This window comes from Saccoglossus kowalevskii, chromosome 3 (assembly GCF_978046115.1).
Source record: "Saccoglossus kowalevskii chromosome 3, keSacKowa6.1, whole genome shotgun sequence".
Classification (NCBI taxonomy): Eukaryota; Metazoa; Hemichordata; class Enteropneusta; family Harrimaniidae; genus Saccoglossus; species Saccoglossus kowalevskii.
In genome coordinates this window covers 32297581-32322787 of record NC_140643.1, presented here as the reverse complement: position 1 = coordinate 32322787, position 25207 = coordinate 32297581, and the positions used below count along the sequence as shown (strand labels likewise).

Below are 25207 nucleotides of genomic sequence, written 5' to 3'. Positions count from 1 at the left end.
CAGACTTATTACCATGGTGGTTGATGTCGTCAGGATGAACAATTTCTAAGAGCACCAAGGACATTTTAAGGCCCTTCCTCCAATGCCACCAACTGTCTTCTCTACCTATGCAGTCTTGTATGGTGGAACCCCGCGTTACATTGTAATGCTACTATTTGAAGTTTCACTTTCACACATGTAATGCATTTCTTTTCTGGATTATGGTGGTTTTATGATCCAAAATCTGACATCAATCTTGATATTTTGAATTGTATTAATTTGAACAATATGTCTGAACAGTATCATATTTTATCGCATACATCAGGCCATCTACATTCAACCATCACTCATTTTTTTACTTTTACTTTTACTTTAATATGTTCGTTTACAGTATGGTATAATTGGTTTAGAATTAATTCACAAAAAGTATGCAAAGTTCTTTAACAGGTTGCTGTACTATCTACAGAGTAGATAATTCAATTGTATTGTGTGGGCAGGTGTTTATCTATTTCCAAAGTTCATCTACGGATCTTGGACTTAATCTTGTATATTTTTATTTATTTATTTATTTATTAATGCAGGTCATATTCGTTGTTTTAAAGTTTAAATTTTTAAATTAAGTGGCTTGTTAACATCATCAGTAATTAGTACTCATGTTATTGAAATTGTATTTTAAACTCAAAAAAACATTAGATCAGATAATACGCATTGTGTCGAAAGTTATAAAGATAGTTGGTAGGGCCTTTGATCTTCCTCCTATCAGGGCATTTAAGCTATAAAGATGATATCTGTCTGCTTGTGTTATAGTAACTCAATGAACCTTTGTTAGAATCAAATATGATGCCATTTTTAGAATTGTTTAACCTTTTCACCACCAGACTTTCTTGCTCAAATTTTTCTGCCCTTTTTTCTTATATTCTTCAATATTTTTGGAAATGAACCCGAATTTTTGAGCAAACTGACAAAATTGGTGTAAATTTTCAGTTTTTATGTTTGAATATGAATGTTTTTGTTCCAGTTCAGACAGACTATAAACGGGATGAAATGAGGGAACTGGTGGTGAAAAAGTTAAGGATAAGATAATTTAACACTGTGCTCTTATCATATCATTTTACCATTAGAATATATTACTTGTACATGTTGTGAACTATGAGAAGGAATTCAGTCAGCAACAAGTTGATTTAGTCTGTAGAATGATTTCAGACAAAGCAAAAGATTGTCAACAGATACACTGTGTTTATGGTCCAGTCATTGCAAGAAAAAATATTAAACATACTCCACATACTCCAGTCATGTCTGCTGCTAAATATTATCAATTAAGAAAAAGTCAAATGAGAGAGGCATGGGTTATGAAATATGGAACTGCTGTTAAAGGTAAAGGCACTATCCATTTTGCTTCTTGTTGAATAGTACTATTTTCCTTGGAGAATATTACTGTAAAAGCATTTATTTTCACTGGCATTCAATTTTACTATTTCCTTGTTTTGAGCAATTTTTACTAGGTTTTAAGTTCACTCGACTGGGAAACAATGAGTTCTTTTGTTACCGGTATTTTACATGTTCATTTAATTTAGCAAATTTTACTTTGCACTGAAATAGCGAAAATTAAAACTCAGTGAATAATTAATGCATTTATAGTATTTGGTGATACATTCCAACAATATAAGGTTATCACTTGTTCATACAGCCAGTTGATGCAAATGATGTCATGGACTAGTATTTTCTCACGTGACTAACTCTGAGTGCCAAAAATACTGTGAATTTCACTAAATTACGCTTATTACTCTATTGCTAAATTATGCAAATATGGCATGACATCTATTCCTATTGGTGCAGTTATGGTTATTGGTGTACAGCAGAAATATTGCCATTCTATAAATAACTTTTCAAAATAAACTGCCATAAAAACAGTACTGCCTCACAATCACCATCTCAATGTATTGTTTGGAAACACATAAAATTAAATGGTAACCATACCATATCAGCTCGTGATATATCACACTAAACATCAAAACTGTGAACGATATGCACCATAGTCATATGATCATGAATATGTATATTAATATATAAATTGATGTACAAGATGAGCACAATTGTTACTAAAACAGTCCTATAGATTTGAATGTAATGTTTGAAATAAAAAATAATATATCCTATCCGTTTTAGGGGAAGGCTGGGAGGCAACTATAAATGCAATGACTATTGCTGCAATCAAATTTGAACTTCTTGGTACCACAGCCAGAAATTCTGTAAGTAAAGAGATATTTGTTTTACTATGTTATGACTCTCTTAGCACCTCCACCCCCCAACTGAACATTCTGGAGCTTATGGATTAGGTTTTGTGTGTCTGTCAACTGCATTATCTCAGAAGTTCATGGACAGTTGTCTACACTTGCTACATAGTTGATGAACAAAGAGATATTTGTTTTACCTTGTTATGACTTATCTTAGCCTCCCAACTGAACAAAGATATATATTTTTTTTGTCAATCAAATTCAGATTTTGTTCTGAAGGGAAACATACATTAGACAATGTGGGACTTCATTTGATCCATGACATTTTGTTTTACAGATTAAAAATGACCCTCTGTCGGCCATTTTGTTTGATGAATATGATTTTGGATCCATATCTCTCACATGCCCTGATCGTTAATGTTCAAATTTTAAATTTTAAATATTCTTAAAATTGATATCTCACATGAACTATGTAATGCAATTACCATTTTCTGTTTTATCACACTGACAATAAGATGATAGGGATAGTACAGTTTCAAATAACTTAGATATAAATTTAGTGTTATTGTTGATATTATTATTATAAATGCTTGCATTTGAGCATTCTGATTTTCTAGCTTTATCTGTAAGTCTCCTCATGGTTGTGTGTAATGAGCAAATTTTTCTCAAACACCTGCCAAAATATGCACCAAATTTGCTCCTTTTGGAGAAAGCAGGTGGTCTCTCCATTCTAATCTCATCTTTAAAACAAGTATTTTGTTTTATACATGTAGTTTACATGCAGAGTGTGATACTAGTAGCAGTAAATGTTTTCATAAGTTTGAAAATTCTGTATTATCAATAATATCTAAATGGTACTTGAAGATTAATTGTGATATCAAATATGGCTGTGTCAAGTTGTATTATATATTAAACATGGTCATTAACATACAGTTGTAGTTGACAACTCAAAATCCCATCATACATGCAGTTTTGGAATCCTGCTTTGAATATGCTCAGCACAACTAGCATAGGAAGTATGAAATGTTCCTTGTTTAAAGTTTTCTTGAGTGCAATTGCAAAAAAATGTCATAAAAAAATTACGATAGAAGGGAGTTGCTTGAAATGCACAGGAAATCAAAAAAACTATTTATCACAAACTATCCCATTGGTAAGGCCATATTTCAATCGTTGGTTGAAAGGTCTTGCATGTGGTTGGACTTGATGATGCCCTGAGCACAGTCAGCTGGCGCACACGTGATAATAAAATACTGTAGAATAACAATTGGCATTCCAGCACAGCAGCCAATCAGCGACGGTCTAACGCTTAAATGACAATTTCGGTTTCAAATACCCCGGCTTAGTGTTTAGGTTCTTCGCATAATTAGGTGTTCGTATGCAAGTGATTATTCCACACACAAACGACGAATTCGGCCGAATTTTGTTATCGGTTGGCTTAATATAACCCCAACGGACCGTATTTTTGTGAAAGATTGGTATTTTGTCCTGATTTGTAGGAATCTGAAAAACGCGTTTCACAACTTGTCTCTTATTTAGTTTTACGCGTCATTCAAGATGGCAGCCCCCATATAGTAAATATCGCATTTATTTTATTATATCAGATATGCGCCAGCTGACTGTGGCCCTGAGATGATGAAAATTCAATCACAACCAGATCTACAGAAATGTAATATTCAGCTGTTTGCAAACAACTTCTGACACAGATATCTTATTAATACCTTAATTATTACAGTTGGGCACAAAAAACAAAATATATCAATTTTCTATCACATGTTTCACAAGTTCAACTTTACCAGTGAATGGTAATAATGATACTATAAATATTTGGCGTGTTATAAACTGTCTACCTTACATTGTTCTAGTGTATGTGCACAAGTTCATTGTGGGCAATAGAGGCTATCATAAACATTTATAGTCATGTGATTAAAATGCGGTTGTCATCATGTGATATGAACTAACTTTCCTTGTGAAACTTAGACTAGGATTAAGTGTTAAAATGTTTTTTTTTTTCAAATTTTTTTTTTACATTCCGGAGCTGAATTCCATCATGTATTCATGGTTTTTGTTCAAACTTGTTATATACATTGGACAATGAGGAACCATGATGCATGCCTACATGTATATATTTTTCAGAACCGATTCAATAGAGCTCTTTCGGAACTACAAATGTAGATCTCTGACATGCTCTGATCGATCATGGTCAAACTTTGTACATCATACATTATTGGTGTTCCGATTTAAGATAACCAAATTGTGGCTTTTTAGCTCTGCTGTTGAATTTGTTCAGCGGAGCTTATCACATGAGTGATTGTCCAGCGTGAATATTTTTGTCATTTTTGGTTGAAAACCGCAAGGGCGCTTGCTTCAGATTTGTTCATTTTCTAATGGTATTTTCAATGCTTTAATTGAAATAGCTCCATTGCTAACAGTGGAGCTATCTAAGCTGCTTGTTTAATGTTAAAATTTGTATTTAAGCATTTCTGGAATTTCCATTCTGGATCTTGGTTGTGCATGGTTTCATTTTGTTTAAATTTGGTTTATGTGCAGATTATAACATTCTGTAGAATATAAAAATAATCTTATTCCTAGGAGTTATCACTTTGACCAAAACAAAACAAAACCTGAATAAGGTTACATTATTCATATAGATCATCCAAATATAATACATAAAGAAGCCAAATTGGTTCAAATTTTTCACTATGAACTTCATTTTAATATATGTCCACCATCTTGAAAAATCACGTTTCTTATTTGGAATGACTTCACACTGTTACTGAAATGACTGCTAAGAAGGATGCTGATTTAATATTGTAAAGTCATGGCATACTATGACACAACCCCACACCTTCCCCGTGGCTTTCGTTGCGTATGGAAGTTATTTTCACGAGTGATGCGGTGTATCCTGCGGCCGTACTTTCACGAGCATGTTGCTTGCTGGTCGTGGATTGACTGAGTCTTGATTACCGGTTAAAATATTGCTCTTTTGGCGTTGGTAATTTTTATTTGGAACTGAGTAACGCCGCAACGTCGCCAGCAGAAACCTGGTATCTCGATGCTGATGGTTGCGGCTGCATAGCAATCGCTGATTTCACTGCTGGTGGATCTTCTGAGAGCCCTTCAAGGTTTATAAAACTCAGTTTCCAGGTGGTCAACATACATTAAGTTCTCCCAATCGTAGTATTCCATGTGATGTACACCTGACATGCCAAAAATGTTGGTGAACGATTTGAACTGGATAAGAATAGCAGACGAAAATGTGTTTACAAAATAAAAATAGTTCGGTAGCCAATGAAAATAGCAGACGAAAATGTTCATTTGCATATCGACCGTGAAAATACCGAAAACATTATTGCATGGGTGATATGCAAATTAGTTTGGGCCAAAATAAGTGACTGCCTAAAAGTACCATTACTCAGGCTGTTGTTCAAATTTCATTTCACTCGGCAAGTATATTCATGTACCCCAAGGGGAAAATATCGTACTTCTAAGTATTGTTTATTCTGAAAAACTGTACTCCTGAAGGGACTACTTTGTTTGCTCTCAGACCTCGTTTGCATATGGGTTATGGAAATACCGATTTTGATTTCAGGGACGAATCAAAATAAATTGCAGTACATATGTAATAATATAACTTGTGTTGATACACTGACAGCTTATAATGCATTTATCACACTACCACTTCTAGTATAGTCACCACATCTGGTACATCTTATAATTATATCTTTATCTATTTGACAGGTTAAAGTAGATTTATCTGTAAGTGGTATAAGTGACAGTAAAGGAGGTTCATTTGTTATTTATAACTGCGCAAGACTGTCAACATTATTGGCACGCTATTACGAAGCTGTGGAACAAGGTATTTGACAAGTTTAATTAGTCCCCATTTCAGACACAGCCTGAAAGGTGGACTATTAATTCTTATATCAATTTTATGTCTGTGACGTCTCTAACATTTTCTCAGAAATTCTGCAACAGATATCAATGAAACTTGGCAGGTTGATAAACAAGTCTCTGCCGAATATGCACGTAATTTTTTTTCCAGATCTGAAAATCCTAAGTGCCGTTAAAGTCCTAATATAAACCGCATACGTAATAGTAACCGCACCCCCAATTCCGGCTTCAGGGTTAAAGAGTTCTTAACATAAATTGAAAACTTGAAAAGTACATATTACTAACCGCACCCCCAATTCTACAAGACCGTGACTGACTTCATTGTTTCAACCAGCTGTTCCAAAACGGCATTGTTCCTAATCCTATTCATTTGTTTCGACAACATGCCTAAAAATATTCACACCTATTTATTGTTCAGCGGTGATAAGATGTCAGACAGGCAATGAAACTGCTTTTGTTCTGGCGGTGACCTCTGTCAATACTCTTTCTGAATACGTCTGTGTTTCGTAAGTTTTAGACAATGAGCTTTTATCACCGTAAAAGTGTTAAACTGAGCATTGAAGAATAATTTATCTTTCGAAAACAAATAATTTCTTGATTTAAAAAAAAAATCATGCCGTTTTCCCATGGAAATCAAAGGCAAAAGATCGCACTACATTATCGGTAAATCTCTTCCGTGTTGCGTTCACCATGAGGTCGCTGAACTGTCATTAACATATTTAAATGAGCTATGTAATTTAGACACGTGGGCACCATCGAGCATTTTGATTGGTTAATTAGCGACTTGACCTATCCGGTCAATAATACGTCACGTGAGCATTCAAAAGCATGGCGGATATCGTATCGGCTGTTTACATGTGACTGAAATCATTCGCTTACGGGGAAATTAAGTTGAATTTTACTTGCATTTTATAACAATTCAACGAATTTATTTTTCGTGCGTTATTGTAATCACTACTAAATAATAATCACCAATATCAACACTTCGAAAACAAGTAAGTTATTCACTTGTGACCAGCAGCATGGCCGGATCGAGCTACATGTGATCATTTGCTACTAAGCAGTGCATTCGTGTTTTTATTTGAAACTTCTGTTAGAATATACTTTTTGTTACCAAGAAAATTAAAAAAATAAATGCATATTACATTAAAAATACTGAGTATTTTTTGTATCATGTGGATTTTTTTTTTTGATTGACTGTAATTTTTCAACATTTCGTAACGCCTATTTTAGAACCAAAATAAGGCCTTTCACTCTTCCCCGACGCTTATTCAAGAAATTGTACGGTGTATTGTTTGTTTTGTGCATGTGTTGTGGACAAAAAATGACCACGCCCATTTAGTGATTGCAATATGTACGTAATAGAAACCGCACCCCGAACTTGAGCTTTTGATCCCAATTTTTAAATTGATACATTGTAATATAAACCGCGGTTTATAATAGGACTTTAACGGTGGGTCTTTTTCATGATTTTCATGCTTTTAATACCTTTCCTGATCTAGAATTATATATATTTTTTTAAAATTCTAGTAGGGTTTAATTGTGCTATTAAAGGGTACCATTAGTGAGTACTGTGGGTAATTTTAATGGTGTTTTCCCAAAATAAATATAAGCATGTTTCTATCACTGATGCCTGCAACTTTGATTCAATACATTCTGTAACCGAAATTTTCAGAAGAAAAATTAAATTAATTTAAAAGTAGAAGTCGTTTGTTACATATACATTCACCTTCTGTGTTAACTATTTAGTCAGAAGGTTAATTGATGATTTGTGCTGATTGGAAACTTTTTCTTTCATATAGTTTTATCTACCGGATTCTAAATTTTCTTGACTTGTTGGCTACACATTATGTTGAATAATGCCATCAAATCTAACCCCGATTTGCATTTATGATAGCATCAAAGTAGACTATAGTTGATTGTTTTCTGCATAATATTAATTATTGTAACATATAATCAACTATTTTTGTTTTGAGGCTGCTTGTTTATGAAGTTTGGGGAAGAAATATAATATATTTTCCAAATCTGACACCTGATTTCAAAATTTTTTTCATCAGGTTTATATCCCAGTCTTCCAGATGTTGCTTCCATTGATTTTAGTCTCTTAAGAGAAGAGGAAGAATGGCAATTGCTTTTCAACTACATACTGCCATATGCCAGTCTTGTCAGAAACTGTGTTGGCAAGATAGATCCTACTAATCCACGATCCAAGATTCACTCACATAAGGTGATGATGCATACATTTGTCAATCAATACCTTGCTCATTGGTTCTTTGTAGTTTATGGTTCAACCCACAAACAATCTTATTGTTGTATACTTTTAATGTGTCTTCAGTGATATTATCAAAAGAATGATCAATCTGGAGGTATATAAATGTACCAAAATAAGCCAAGTACGGTTGAAAAGTACGGGCCATACTTTTCCAAAATAGCAAATACGGGTGATATTTGTAGCGAGTATGGGTGATATTTTTAGCGAGTATGGGTGGTATTTGCAGCGAGTATGGGTGTATTTGCAGTGAGTACGGGTGGTATTTGTAGCGAGTACATGGAGGTAATTTAGTGAGTACGGGTGATCTAATTTCTTGGAGCTATTAATCGACATAGTATAGCGCCCTCATGTGACAAGTTTTTTTGTGCTGTAAAATTCACTAGTGAATTGTGTTGGAACAGGCAGGGTAAATATTATTGCAGTCAGTGTGAATATTTTAATTTGGGGTCCATTTTAATTTTCATATTACTTCAAATGTGAAACTCTATAATTGAGCTAAAAAGTGGCTATAATATAAACATTCCAGGAAACACTGGTGCAATGAGAAGACACGATGTGATAGGACATCATTAAACTCAATGTCAAGGATAGATAGGTTTTTTAAGTCCTCGCTCGGACGCAGTCCGAAAACGGGGACTTATGTTTTGACCCTTGTGCGTTTGTGCGTCCGTCCGGACCTGTATCTTAGACATGCCTGGACCAATCACAATCAAACTTCACACATACATCAAACATAATATTATACTTATGCACATCAATTTGTTTCACAATCTGATTCAAGATGGCCGAATGGCGGCCATTTTTGTACTGAAACATCATCAAAATCAAGCATTTCTCTGCTGTTTACTGATGGATTTTGTTAAAACTTGGTATATACATTAGACGTTATGAGACCTTTATGCAAATTATTATGTCTTTCAGATAAGATTCAAAATGGCCGACTGGCGGCTATTTTGCTTTAATGAATGTGGTTCTAGTGCCATATCTCTGACTTGCTGTGACTGATTATTGATTATGTTCAAATTTTAAATATTTATTACACATCATTTCATAGATATACAGATATAGTGGTTTGACGCTCGTATTAAAATAGCCTATTGGTGGCCATTTTTGTCCTAAAAAATCATCAAAATCAAGCATTTCTCGGCTGTTTACAGATGGATATTGTTCAAACCTGGTGTATACGTAGGACATAATTGGACCTTGATGCACATTCTTTAGTTTTTCAGATAAGATTCAAAATGGCTGACTGGTGGCCATTTTGTTTTAATGAATGTGGTTCTAGTTTCATATCTCTGACTTGCTGTGACTGATTATGTTCAAATTTTAAATATTCATTATACATCATGTCATCCTATTAAAAATGGCCGAATGGTGGCCATTTTTGTGCTAAAAAATCAAATATCAAGCATTTATGGATGGATTTTGTTCAAACTTGGTACATACATTAAACATTATGGGTTCCTGTCCGATGCAGTCCGAAAACGGGGACTTGTGTTTTGACCCTTGTGCGTTCATGCGTCCGTGCGTCCGGACCTGTATCTTAGACATGCCTGGACCAATCACAATCAAACTTCACACATACATCAAACATAATATTATACTTATGCACATCAATTTGTTTCACAATCTGATTCAAGATGGCCGAATGGCGGCCATTTTTGTACTGAAACATCATCAAAATCAAGCATTTCTCTGCTGTTTACTGATGGATTTTGTTAAAACTTGGTATATACATTAGACGTTATGAGACCTTTATGCAAATTATTTTGTCTTTCAGATAAGATTCAAAATGGCCGACTGACGGCCATTTTGCTTTAATGAATGTGGTTCTAGTGCCATATCTCTGACTTGCTGTGACTGATTATGTTCAAATTTTAAATATTTATTACACATCATTTCATAGATATACAGATATAGTGGTTTGACGATCCTATTAAAAATGGCCTAATGGTGGCCATTTTTGTGCTAAAAAATCATCAAAATCAAGCATTTCACGGCTGTTTACAGATGGATATTGTTCAAACTTGGTGTATACGTTGGACATAATTGGACCTTGATGCGCATCCTTTCGTTTTTCAGATAAGATTCAAAATGGCCGACTGGCGGCCATTTTGTTTTAATGAATGTGGTTCTAGTTTCATATCTCTGACTTGCTGTGACTGATTATGTTCAAATTTTAAATATTCATTATACATCATGTCCTCCTATTAAAAATGGCCGAATGGTGGCCATTTTTGTGCTAAAAAATCAAATATCAAGCATTTATGGATGGATTTTGTTCAAACTTGGTACATACATTAAACATTATGGGTTCCTGATGCACGTTATTTTATTTGTTAGATCGGATTCAGAATGGCTGACTGGTGGCCATTTTGTTTTAATGAATGGGCTTCCAGAGCCATATCTCTGACATACTTTGACTGACTATGTTCAAATTTTATATATTCATTATACATGTATTCAAAAAGGCTGATTTTGTTTTAATTAATGCTGTTCCAGAGCAATATCTCTCGATACTCATTTGACGAACAGATACAAATGTCAATCATTTAAATGTTAATCAAATCATCATAATAATATTACTGACATGTTTATATTCTAGCTATATTACTATAAACAAAACTATACATCTTAAATTTGATAACTAACGGATACTGTACCATGCCTGGCTTGTTTCACCAGTGATCAATGTTGACCACCATCTTAAAATTTTGGTGGTCCATAGTAAAACATTGGTAGCCCAAAACTTGATCACTGTCTGACTCATCATGAACCTGTGGTCCATTTGGTTCATTCTCAACTCTTTTCATTGCTTTGTACTTGATTTGAACCTGAGTCAGTGGTAGATGTCGGTTTGTCAGTGCTTTTAATATTTTCTGGAAATTAAACTTGAACAATGAACTTGTCATACTTGATATTTAAATACAGTGAGTAGTGATATATAAAGCACAAAGCAGCATTGATGTCATGCAGACACTCAATGATCTGGGAAACACAAAACCATTGCATTGGTGAATACTTTGCACAAGTTTACATGAAATATCCAATGTGTACGCATAATGCTAATACATTTTATAGAAAATGCGGAAGTGAAGTACACTCCATTGTCATATTGCATTTAAAAAAAGTTGGTAGTCAATGTGGACCACCAACAATTTAATTTGTTGGTCTGAAGCATAATTTGGAACATTGCTCCTTAGTGGACAGTAGTTAATTGTACAATTGAATCCACATGAGCCAGGTCAACCCCCCCCCCCCCAATACTTGTCCGCTGTAGTGTGCCCACTAAAGGACTGATTTTGTAAGGATTCTGAGTCAAAATGGAATCTTCCAAAATAAGTTTAGCTACATGTAGCTTGTTGACTGCTAGGGAAGAAAAAAATAAAATTGCATGCAACTATATGGGTGCTTTCCTTCATTTATAGTCCCCGTTCATAGCCAGTCCGAAAACGAGGACTAATGGATTGACCTCTGTGCATCTGTGCATTCGGACCTGTATCTTGGACATGCCTGGACCAATTATATTCAAACTTCACACACACATCATACATAATATTATACGTATGCACATCAATTTGTTTTACAGTCTGATTCAAGATGGCTGAATGGTGGCCATTTTGTGTTAATGAATGTGGTTCTAGTGCCATATCTCTTTCATGCTTTGACTGATTATGTTCAAATTTCCAATATTCATTATACATCGTCTCATAGATATACAGATGTATTGGTTTGGCAATCCGATTCAAAATGCCTAAATGGTGGCGATCTTTGTGCATCAGTGGCACATCATATCGGCACATTGCTCAGCTGTTCTTTTGAGTGACTTGTTCTGAAGATGAAAATAATGAATAAGGACAAATTTTTGTGATGATGCATACCATTGCTGATTTCTCAGTGCAGACCGACTGAGACATATGTGCACATCCTGCACTATTATACCAGTAGTTTTGTAATGAAAAGGGAACAGTAAATTTTCAATATATGTAGGTCTGAATACTAGTAGTGAAAACTTCACTGGTCTCCACATTCTACTATCAAGAGACCTTTCAAGAAATAACAAAGCATGTTATTCCTATATATTGGTCCCTAAGTCGTTGGAAGCAGCCTATTTTAGAACTAAGTGAATTATGTACAGACCAAGTAATTCTCATTGGACATTCTGGCTCTTGGGCATATCTAGCATTTGTAGAGTCACACAGTGTACCAGTTTGAGTTGAGCAGTGCACCTCAAGTGTTTACTACAAAACTGCTCAGGTACGTTGACCCTTTAGTCCGATCAAAGAGTTGATGGGAACAGAGTTTGCACATATAGGTCTCACAAGATATGTCACATGTCAATCCCCAAATAACAATGAACTGATTATAATCTTCTCGTGTGACAACTTTAATTTATTGTTGGTCTCATTTTTTTTTGATGGAATTCTTGCCATTTAGTTGCAAAAAGAGAAAAATGTTTGTTCTTTTAATTAGTATGCGCAAATGGTGTATATTTTTTGTTTTACCAGTATTTCTTAATGTATACACTACTGTTCTCAACATGTCTGCTTATTGTGACTGACATTTACATTCCAAATGCTGTATTATAACTATCATCTCTGATAATCTTGTATACCGGTAAATTACTATGATTTGATGCAACTTATGATGTACCAGTGTATGTAATAATCCAACAAAAAAAGAAAATTAGGATAATTTTTGCATAAGATACTATAGGTTTCAACTGTCTAGATGTGAAAAACTACTCAAGGCTGCCCTACTTCATGAAAACATGTTTGTTCATGCATTGTCACAAGGCTTATAACTTTATTATTCCCTGTATCTTAAAGTTTTAAGTTACCCGGTACTATTTCTACTTCTACCATCCATCATTTCTATCTTCCATCTGTTGTGATGAATTATTCACTTTTATATCTGATTTAATTTTTTTTACTTTCAGTGATTTTGATAAATTTGACAAAATTGTCAGCATAACTCTTACTATTGTTGAATTTACTGCCAAATTTAGTTTACTCTTGTCATTGTAATTTCACTCATGTAGGCAATGTTTCAATACTTATCAACAATATCAAAGCTGGTATGTCAAGTAGAGGAGAATTTACTTTTTTTTTTCAAATTACTCAATGACAGTTTCCTTTGGTATACTTTATAGAGAGGCACACTCAATACAACAAACAGAGTGACTCTGTTTCTTGGCTTTTTTATAAAAATGTAACCACAGCAAGTCCTGTATCCCTAACCTATTTTGACTACATGAAGCTATCCTGATTATCTGCTGTACATTACTACCAAATTATCTAAAGGTCAAATACACCTGTATTTCATCACTATTGTATATTCATTCTATCTAGCTGGGTAGAATAAGTATCACATTTTTTTAACAAATATGCATTGTCTACACATCCTCAATGTCATTAGAAGCCTGGCAAGATAATGTAATGAGTATAACATTCCTGAAACAATGCAATAATATATCTAAACCATTTTGCGCAGAAAACAGTGGCTAAAATTTATTTTGAAACAACTCATATTTATCAAATAATACTACATGTACTGTATTAATCTGAACATCCCTTATAGAGTAATATAACAAGAAGTTTGAGGGAAAAACTGTTAAAATAGTTTAACGACAGAGTCAACGATGATGAAGCAAGTAATGGAATGAATTAGGATTTCAAGTACTCACTGTGATAATGCTCTATTGATGTGCTGAGAAACTCACAGTTCTGATACTTGTAAAGACTGACTCACATCACTAGTTAAGCAGCATATATTGTGTAAACAGTGCAGGAAACATATCCTTTGATTTTAGGAAGAGGATATTAGCTCTTCCTCTAAATTCTTTATCTTTCTAAGGCACAGCCACCACTTCCACTTTATATATGCAAATTATTTGTAAGAACTCGTAATTTGCCTCCATTACCTATCTATTCAAGGTCTGTTAACAAATTCCTTGAACTTGATGAGCCTAGAATTAAGATAGTTGGCTATCATCAAAATAAATTGCTAGATTTCATTGACTTTTACAATGAGGTTTATGTTATGCTTTTGATCACAAAATCCAGATAAAAAGTTTGGCAACTGTAGTATTTTTGGCACACAAAATAAACCAAAGATTCATTTAACAATAATGATTTTTCAGCCATTTACCACTGAGCCATAGTAAGGTTGCATCATATCTGAAATTGTTTTTTAACTGGATACTTATGGTCAATTCAACAATTATCTAACACTTTAAAAACAAAAGAAAATGTAAATTTTTTCACTCCTATTTATAATAGATTGAAAGGTTCCTTTAATTAAATGAAAATGAACAAATACCTAAACCCATTTCCATGACAACAATGACCTTGTGATTTCCTCCAAATTATTAAGCCCTACTTGTGTTCATTATGAATTTAAAATTAATCAAAATACATACAATTGAGATTTATAATGCAAAACATATTTCGGGTTCATTGGGGTATTTGTTTTCACTACAGTGTAAACATACTCTTCAAATTACACCAACCAGGCATGTATTTAGGAATTAGGATTTGAATGACAAGTTTAAACAGCATCAGTGGAACTTTCCATAACACGTACTTTGTACACATGTAAAACAGGTGTGAACACTAATCTCAGACCATAGAAAATGTTTAAATGAAAATAATTGGATATGCACTGTGCTGTTTACACTTGAAGCTGTTAAAGTTGATAAGAAACTACTTGAAAAATAAATGTATACAGTTGCTTTCTTTTAAAGCTATTTGTTCATTGCTACTATAGTCCTATAACCGACAGACTGTTAATCTGCCAGACACATGGTCTTTGCGAGCATCAACATTATCATAACCTTTATTTTCACTCTGGAAATCAGTAAATATTATAAAATGTGGAGTGTGTTTTTGACTCCGTGTGCGAAGCACAAAAAGGGAGGGAGTCTTTGCAGTTAGTGTGTCTGTCTGTGTGTCTGTGTGTGTGTGTCTGTTCCACTGATATCTCAAGAACCATACATTGATTTTTGATGAAACTTTGTGCATAGATGCTCTGGGCCAATGCGCAGATTTGATTAGGTTTTGGTAAAAAATTATGCATATTAATTACCTAATTTGCATGATAATTAGCTGATTTTTAGCTGTTCCATGACTGTTCCACTGATATCTAAAGAACCACTCATTGGATTTTGATGAAACTTGGCACATAGATGCTCCAAACTAATGTGCAGATTTGATTAGTTTTGGGTAAAAATCTGTGCAATATTAATTATCTAATTTACATAATGATTAATCAATTTTCTGCTTTTCCACTGATATCTCAAGTAGTAATCATCACATTTCAATGAAACTTGGTACATAGATATCATAGGACACTGCACAGACCTGATAGTTTTTAGGGTAATATCAGTAGATATTAATTACCTAATTTGCATAATAAATTAAATTTCAGCTTTTGATATTTCAAGTAGTAATCATCACATTTCAATGAAACTTGGTACATAGATGTCATAGGACACTGCGCAGATCTGATAGTTTTTAGGGTAATATGAGTACATATTAATTACCTAATTTGCATAATTAATTAAATTTCAGCTTTTGATATTTCAAGTAGTAATCATCACATTTCAATGAAACTTGGTACATAGATGTCATAGGACACTGCACAGACCCGATAGTTTTTAGGGTAATATGAGTACATATTAATTAACTAATTTGCATAATTAATTAATTTTCAGCTTTTGATATTTCAAGTAGTAATCATCAAATTTCAATGACACTTGGTACTTAAGATTTTAATGAAACTTTTAAAGAGAACTAAGCAGAGACCCAATTAGTTTTTGGTAAATATTTATGCTTATTAATCACCTAATTAACATAATTAATTAACACTGATATCTCAATTACTGATCATCACATTTGAATAAAATTTGGTACATAAATGCTCTAGGACAATAGACAGGCCTGATTAATTTTGGGTTAAAATTTGTTCATATTAATTCTCTAGTTAGCATAATAATTCATAATTTTTTTGTTCTGTTCTGTTCATATTAGTTACCTGATTTACATAATTAGTTTTCAGCTTTTCCATCAATATCTCTTGTACAAGTAATTTTTAATGTGTCTTCAATACTCTCAGCACACGGGAGTTCTTTCTAAGCTTTCTTTGATTTAATCTGGAGTCTGTCCATGTGTGTGGCTGTCTGGAGCAATTTCTCAGACATTTAACACAAAGATTATGTATGATGACTTAAATATGCATATTGATTTTTTTTACTATTAGATCAAATATGGCTGACTGGCGGCTATTTTTGTCCTCAAATTTGCTAAATCCTGATACTTGTCTGGAACCATTACTAAGAGCTGGACAAGGCGGTTTCATTCAAACTTTGTATCATGATCATGTATTTGGTCTCTGGTTCACATCATCTTGTTTTTGAATTTGGACAAAAATGGCCAACTGGTGGTCATTTTGTTTTTTAAAAAAATGTTGACACAGGCATGCATACTTTGATGAAAAAGTTCAATCAAGAAACAAATATGTTGTCATCTGATATATCACCCATCAGGTTAAGCATCAGTGGCCAGCATACTGTATACCGGTAATACTTGATTTTAGCTGCAATTATTACACAAGTGAATCATCTCTGCATGTACCAGTGGTATCTATACTGTATTTGCTCTATCAGAGGTGTTTCTATGATCAAAATGAGTAATATTTGATTGAATCAGTATACAACAAATACAGATTTTTGGTTTATATGTGCTTCTATTGGAGACACGCTTCTAATAGAGAAAATATAGTGACTACAATGTGTAATTTTCTCCCTACTGTTCATAGTTGGTATTCAGTTAATACCATGCAAACAGGTTAATAACATGCAGTAACATGTTGCTAACTGTCTGTGTATAACAATGTGCAATAATTTTTTTTTCAGATTTGTAATTTTCTGGTGAATTTAAGCAGAGATTTCAGTTCCTATTACAGAAGAGTACATATTCTCACGGTAATTATGATACATTTTTATTATTCTCCATTTAATGTAGTCAGAAATGTGGACTTTGGTTCTGTCCATTCAACGTTATTTTTCAGACATGCCTGGACCAATTGTGTGGTATACAATATGCCGTATTCACTTTTACCAGACTGATGGTTTGATCCCAAAACAAAAAATTTTATTCGAACTGAACATGTTATCAATCATTTCTCAGGCATGCCTTAGCTGCATCAGTAATGGTGGGTAATTAATGCACATCATTTTGTTTTGAAATTTGATTGAATGATGGTATAAAATTATATGAGGAAAAAAATGTCTGTTCCTGTTGTCATCTTTGACTCTGTCGTTAAACTATTTTAACGGTTTTTCTCTCAAACTTCTTGTTATATTACTCTATAAGGGATGTTCAGATTAATACAGTACATGTAGTATTATTTGATAAATATGAGTTGTTTCAATATAAATTTTAGCCACTGTTTTCTGCACAAAATGGTTTAGATATATTATTGCATTGTTTCAGGAATTTTATACTCACACTTTCCATGCATAAATCCATGTTTGTATAAATCCATTTGCTAATCTAGATTTGAAATGGGCAAGGTTATATGTGTCTTATTATTAAGAATGTACAATGTACCTTGGCCAATTTTGTTCACAGTTGGTACAAAACCAAGACATTTTTATACATTTGTTTTTTATTTTATCTTTGACTGACTAACTGATTGAATTTTGAATTGAACTAGTGGTCTTTTTTCTCTCTAATTCATCCTACGATACTCATTTCTCAGGTAAACTTTTACTGATTTTCAACACCCTTTGACAGTCAGCAGGTGCCTACGTTGTGATGATGTCTGCCTGTCCATTCATTTGTTCGCCTGTACAGCAAATTTGTGAATGCAATATATAAAGAATCAGAATCAGATAAAACTGAGCAGTAATATTCTAATTAGGTTTGGGTACAAAGCAGTTAACAATTAAGAAAATTCACATATAATTGAAATTCTGATTTCATTAATATTACAAGAGCCAGTGCTCAGATTCTCTTCAATATATATTTATATATACCAAAATAGAATTGCAAAACCTTTTTTGGTGTTGTTAATAATATGTGATTTTCCCATGTTCAAAACAATGTGCTTTAATTAGTTTTTTGGCTTGACCGTGACGGCAATTTAAAAAGTACATTTATTTTCAAAAAATATGCTCCATTTTTGTATTTGGCAACTCACTAGTATTTGTCAACAACTCTGTGTAACATTGCTCTAATGCAACCTGTATAAATCATATCATATTGTCTGTATGAGTGAGAACTTAAAACAATTTTGTTATAGTTTTTGTGAAGAAATCACCTTGTATTTGTTTTTATTTCATTATCACAGATTTATTTTACAATGTAAATCACTGACTTTGAACCAAGCATTGCATGGAATATTGAAATTGACAATGTATTTCCTAGACTGCAAAGTATTGTATAAAGTAGTTCAATAAGTAACAATTAATTATCACCTTAAGGAAAATTACATTATTTTTTTTGTATAAGCAAAATATCCATTATTTTGGGAGCCGCATTTGCAGTAAAACAACAGTCATCAGAATTGTCTGGTCACTGTAGTGCTGATTATTTCAAGGTAACAGACAAAGTAAAGATAAGTGTCAGCTTGTCTGAAAAATTGACAGTCAATCATTGACATTTGACAATGAACGATCACTTAGCAGCGAATTGACCTGATGAATTATATCTATAAATAGTTTGCCTAATTCCCCTGTTCATTGATTCCTTCTTTTTTTTCAGACCTACATATTTTAGCCACAACAGGAGCACTTCTAGAGATCTCTGGTGTTTAAATTTGGTAAAAATGAAAAAAAAATAGTTTAAATATGCTCTTGATATGAACTCACACTTATAATACGGTATTGCTGATGCACATCAGTTTGTTTTGCTCAAAATGGACAATAGTTTTATTTTTATGTGTTCTTCTTTCATGTGTTCCAAGCTGCTACAACGACAAGATACCTGTTTGTGTCTTCATATGTTAATTCAGCCAAATACATATGGGGATAATGTCATTGACAAGAGTCTATTGGGATTGAAATTGATTTTTTTTCAGCATGTGCTGACTAGATCCTAACACTAGTGTTGAGAGTCTGTAACGTAAACGTGGTAATTGACTTGTTCAATATTTATTTTGCATCTGTGCACTGTTTTTGGTATGTGGTTTTGTCACTTGGATTATTGATTTTGCACCTACCGATGACCTTCCTTAAATAGAATGTCAAACTATTTGTCATTCATTTTCAGGACTCAGTGCTACCTAGGGTATATTCTAAAATAAAAGTGCTATTGAAAATCATTTACTCTTTTGCAGTTCTGTGGTTATTACGTAGTTGAAATGACATAAATCTTGTTGTTTGAAGGTACAAAATATTCATTCAACATCCACATTCAACATTAAATGTAAGCAGTGAGAATGGTTGCATGGGTGAGTCAACAGACGCAATGTAGTGCAGATACCGACTGGCTGTTACACTATGTCCTCTCAGAATAAGCAATCAAATTTTATATACAATAATATATCCTAGCACAGTGAATATGCCATAAGTGTGTAGCAATACAGTGAAAACTCAGATCAGATGTCAGACTGTTGGTGTTCAGTTGGTAGAAACTGGACTAGATCCAGTTTATATATGTCTTCTATTATATTTACAGAGATTTGTAAGACCTTGCTAACTGGTAAATGTATGGCAATCACTATTTGCATATCAACACAGATTGTGATAAATTGTGCTAAGAAGTACATAAATCTTGTATAAAATCAAAATATAAAATAATAATTCATATTTATAAAGATGCATACATAGATAGCATAGGAATAATAGTTGCGTTCATGCACAGCTCCTTAGCACGGGCTAAGAGGTCAGATTCCGTAGCCTGTGCTAAGAAAACGTGGGTGAACGCTTAGCACGGGCTAAGGAATGCTAAGTACGGGTTAAATCTGATCCGAATTTAAGACGCGGTCTAGACCCTGAGCATGGGCTAACAAAGTATGCGCGAACGCTTAGCCCAGGGCTAAGTGCCCTCTGCGGCTACCTTTGGGTGTGAAAATTGTCCCATGTTCGTATAACGACTCTATTCCACCAGTCATTACTCCGCGCTCGCTTCCACTCTGATCAGGTCGCTGTAGTAGAGCGTAAAGCAGCTCCAATTGTAGACAAAATAAATTTGGTTCGCTGTCTACGACATGCATTAATAAAACTCTGTATTCTGTTATGCCCGTTGTATACTGTTTCTGTGCATTCAAATAAGTTGGGTCCGTCTTCTCTCGCGTTCCTGTGCACACCGCTTCAAAATTAGAACAAAACATGCCAGCAGCAGAAATAAAACCTCGCGCGTCATCCATTTTTCGTTCGTAAATAGCGGCTTACCAAAGGTCACCGACTAATGGCACCCCTTAGCCCGTGCTAACGACTGGCCTTCCCTGTGCGTGGACACAATTGGGTCAAGCCAAAATGCAAATATGCTAGATAAGCCTAAATCAGCTTAAATCTTAGCCCGTACTTCGTGTAACGTGAACGCAACTAATGTTGGCTGGTTGGTATGCTGAAGCTAATCCATTTACAGTTGGTACAAACAAGATTCTTACAGGGAGTTAGAAAACTCATTGCAATATTTTGAGGATTTATCTAATGTTATGAAAACAATCTGCTAATAGATAAGTCCACTGACAGACGGGCATCAATTTTGGTTTGATTATCTGGGACATTGCAACATTGTTTTGACGATACAAAGAAAGTTTTAAATTATCTGTATAAATCTTATTTGCAGTCACTTCAACCATCTGGGATAGTTGATTTGGGGTTATTGGAACATTGAACATTGAAGAAATCTCATTTGCGCCCACTATAAACCACTTTGAATATAATAGACATATGCAACAAATTTATTGTTATTTGGCCACTACAAACAAATCATAATATTATGAACTGACAATGAAAGAATACTACATTAAATACTTCAAGTGTTGGATCGATATTAGAAAAATTATCTCTGAAAGGTATCAGCTGATAAAGTATAAGTACTTGAATTCTGTCAACTCTGCAAATACCGGTAAAGCACACCTGTTATCTTGTAATGACGCGACAATTTTACTCCTGTAGTCGTGTTTGTGTACCATGTTTGGGTTTTTTCGTCTCTTTATAACCATAGTAGCCTGGTTAAACTAGACACAACCATGTCTCCATTACATTATTGGGTATCATCACTCTGTAGTGTGTAACCACAAAGTATTTTGTGGCTTCAATTAAATTTCAGAATTGGAGCCTGAGTCAGACCTGGCCTTCAAATGTGACACAAATATAACCTGCAAAAGAACATGTGTTAACCTTTTCAGTAAAGTTGTCTCTCAATCAGAACATTGTAAGTGTACAGAACATCAAGAGTACATTCACTAGAACAAAATGATCAGTAAAGAGCCTTTTGAAAAATGTTGTACATATACTGTTAATTCAAGTTCATGAAATTAGAGCTAAACCACTATAATTACATGCATACAGTGATGTACAAATAGGATGTTAGCTTATTTAGTTTATCATCTCTCTGTAAATGAATACTAAATTTGAATTTCATATTATTCAATTACAAATGCTGTTAAGATGTTTCTTTAGATTAATACCGGGGTATATCAATATATTATTTTTTGCTGTGTCAGTGGCATGTCAGTGAATGAGCATAATTAGTTGAGTAAGGTGCATCATATCAGCTTAGAAGGCACACTGTTCAGGAGAGTGTTTAGTAATCAAAGTTTGTTTTTTTAATCACAGGAACCAAGACCTCATCTGTTGCCTACAATGTTTGCCAGATTACATCTTATGAAAGCCATCCAACAAGTTATGAAAAATGCTTTTACACTGCTACATATCACACCATTGGAGCAAGTGTAGATTCAAATATAGTTCAAGTGAAGGAAAAAACATAAACGTAACTGTAACACACCAAAACCTTACTACTCTTTATAATGCTATAGATAATTCACACTGTTATGTACTATGCTGCCATGGACTTTTATAGATATTCACACAAAGGAGTACAAGGTCAGGAAACCTGAGTCTGCATACTTTTGTAGGCAGAACCATAAATGATGTACCGATTGGCATGTCAACAGATTTTCAAAATCTTTACATAATTTGGAAATTTAAACTTGTTTACCACCATCCCCTCCCAACCACTGCTTGATTCCAGTAAAAACAAAATTATTATAATACATGGCACTGGACTGTTACAACATTCTCAATTTAAGGTACATATTAATCACCTGTTATGAAATGGTATATCCCAAATAGAACTGTCATTCAAATGAGGCCATCAAGTCTAGAATAACACAAACTTCAGAAGTGGAATTGCTGACTGAATAATGTTTGATGCCAACACGATTGTATTTCGATTTTGAAATTAAATATTGTCACTACAATTTGAACTTGAATATATGCCCATTCAAATGTAGAAAAGTAATATTTATCTTTCTGGTCATCGTGCACATCAGTTTGTGTCTGTCACAACTTTAGGGTCTGCTTGGTAATTGAATTGCGCCCTCACAAGGCAGTAAAGACAATTGTGAACAGCTGAACAATTTGAGTTTTTTTTGACAGATTTCACTAATAAGTCAAGTGTTATGTGCATCTTTACGACTGACTCTCATACTGATGGTAATTTATATTTTGTTTCTTTTAAAAAACTAACGTAGGAAGTATTTATTGTGCAGCGCCACCCAGATGAGTTTATATGCAGATTTGTTTGTTTGTTGATTTTGTGAGAAGATTCATACAGAACAGAATACTTGTGTTGAGTTTTTTAAAAAATCCAAACTATTTTGTAACTATTTTTAGTGCTTATGGGACAGACGTGAACAATAAAATATTGTCCTAACAAGAAAATTGGTCCTGCTATTTTTAAATTTCACTTATGTTGTGCCTGAATGTATTCTACAAAACATTTTAAAAAACTAATTGTAAAACAGAAAAGTAAAAGAGATCAGATCTTTGTTAGATAGTCTACGTTGGTTTCCTCTGATAGAAGTTTTATACATTAATCACACAAGTCACACTAACTGTGCTCAGTATCTTGTAAATATCACTATGCTTCATATACGACTATTAGTTGCAATTAACGACTTGTACAACAATCAATGATAACAAGAAATGAGAGCAGAAACTACACCATTTACATAAATACATATAGACCATTTTCCGTACACTGCGAGAATCACGCGTTATGCGTGAAATCGAACGTAAAAACAGGACAAACAAAGGTCATAGCGTCGTAGTCGCGTCAAACATCGCGTGGGATTCGACAAACGCGAAAGTATTTTGGGGACATTTCCATGCTTAATAATGTGCTGTCCACATTTGATGATAGGCAATTTCGATTAAGTGAGGGTATTCGGAAGCAATATTCCTCTGTCAAAGATCGGTCGGTCAATGTAAGCTGCGAAATAAAGAAATTCTCGTTCAAAATCAAATCGTTCGATTTTTGCGGCAGACGTTCGACGCGCGTCTTTCATGCATCTCGCGAGATCTCGCAATTGTTCGGAAAATCATCTATTGAAACTAAATACCTCACGAGTACGAGTTATAGGTACTGACTCCCATTAGCAAAGTCATGGTTCAAACCCAACTTGAACTACCTTTTCAATACCAAAACCAAAATGTATTTTCAGCAAAAATTAATTCCCCCTAAAATAGCAATTACTAATCTATATAAAGACAAAAGACCATGTGTGGAGTGATGAGCACAACTTGTTGGAAAGGTAGTGTGGACAGCAAATCATTGCCACCAGAGGGGGTAATTTATATGGAAATATGGTGTGGACAGCCAACAAAACTTATTCTTAATTGCCACTAGAGGGTGCACTTTACACCACAGCTTGAGGTTCCACAAGTATGTTAACTACTGAAAATAAAATATACATGCATACCTTTGTGAAATTTCTGGTCACACAATCCCCTTGCTTGGGCATTTATTGCAATCACATATTCAAAGCATAGTCGTTTCAGCCAACTTGCATTCTTTTTAGTCATGTTTGACTTCTCAAAACCATTGGGCATATTACTGCCATTTTCAAACCACTTTTGGTCATGTGACACATTGTTATATGGCCATGCGTTTATTTCTTCAGCCCCGATTCGTTGTCCATGTAGATTTTAATAAGCCACTTTTTGTCAGTAGTCTCCAGTTTTGTTGCATATGCAATTAGTAATGACCAATTTTGATTCACACACTTGTTAGTGTCGGGCATTTCTAAATCTTGCCAGGCCTCAAGGTTTAGAATTTGGTCAAGCTGGGTTCAAATCGCATTGATAGCCAGTATCTATAAGCCCTACTTGGAAGGATTTGGTTGGCTCGTGTATAAACTATAGTGGTTTATAGTTCCATGGTTGGCTATACAGATGTAAACATTTCATATATAAGGGATATGCACTGAATACTCGTGTTTATGGAATTGTACTCTTCCACTAGCAGGGCAAAACATTTTCATTGAATTGTACAATTGCTAATTGCACCTTGTAACTGACGTTTTAAGTGTAATGGCCAGAATTATGGTCAGTATCTGTGACACTAGCCATAAAGTGAGGCAGTTGCACTTGAACAGCATGGCTACAAGTTGTAATTAAAAGGCGGCAGTCGTCGTACCGCGTCCTGTTCGATATGGGACTCATAGCGGCGTATACAACACGTGTAAAATACATTATTTACATGAAATTCGAACACGTGCCGACCACCGCGCTTTAACTACACTTGTCAGTTTTTTCTTTCTAGATTATTTCAATATATCTTAACAATAGGGTTTGGGTTGGACTCTCCAA

At 34.1% G+C, this 25207-nt stretch overlaps 2 protein-coding genes across 2 annotated transcripts in view; one reads left to right on the top strand and one right to left on the bottom strand.

The window, feature by feature from the left end:
* The window catches only part of LOC100367515 (uncharacterized), a 31250-nt gene extending 17143 nt beyond the window's left edge, over positions 1–14107 (bottom strand). Inside the window, exon 1 of the mRNA XM_002734022.3 lies at positions 14063–14107. The gene's annotated coding sequence lies outside the window, so the exon portion shown is untranslated. The remainder of the gene's footprint in view (positions 1–14062) is intronic.
* The window catches only part of LOC102809214 (DALR anticodon-binding domain-containing protein 3-like), a 34371-nt gene extending 11093 nt beyond the window's left edge, over positions 1–23278 (top strand). Inside the window, exons 5-10 of the mRNA XM_006815588.2 lie at positions 1101–1353; positions 2146–2228; positions 5952–6069; positions 8162–8331; positions 17291–17359; positions 22169–23278. Coding sequence (XP_006815651.1) covers positions 1101–1353; positions 2146–2228; positions 5952–6069; positions 8162–8331; positions 17291–17359; positions 22169–22288 — 813 coding nt within the window. The 3' untranslated portion in view covers positions 22289–23278. The remainder of the gene's footprint in view (positions 1–1100; positions 1354–2145; positions 2229–5951; positions 6070–8161; positions 8332–17290; positions 17360–22168) is intronic.
* Positions 23279–25207: the final 1929 nt, after the last annotated feature.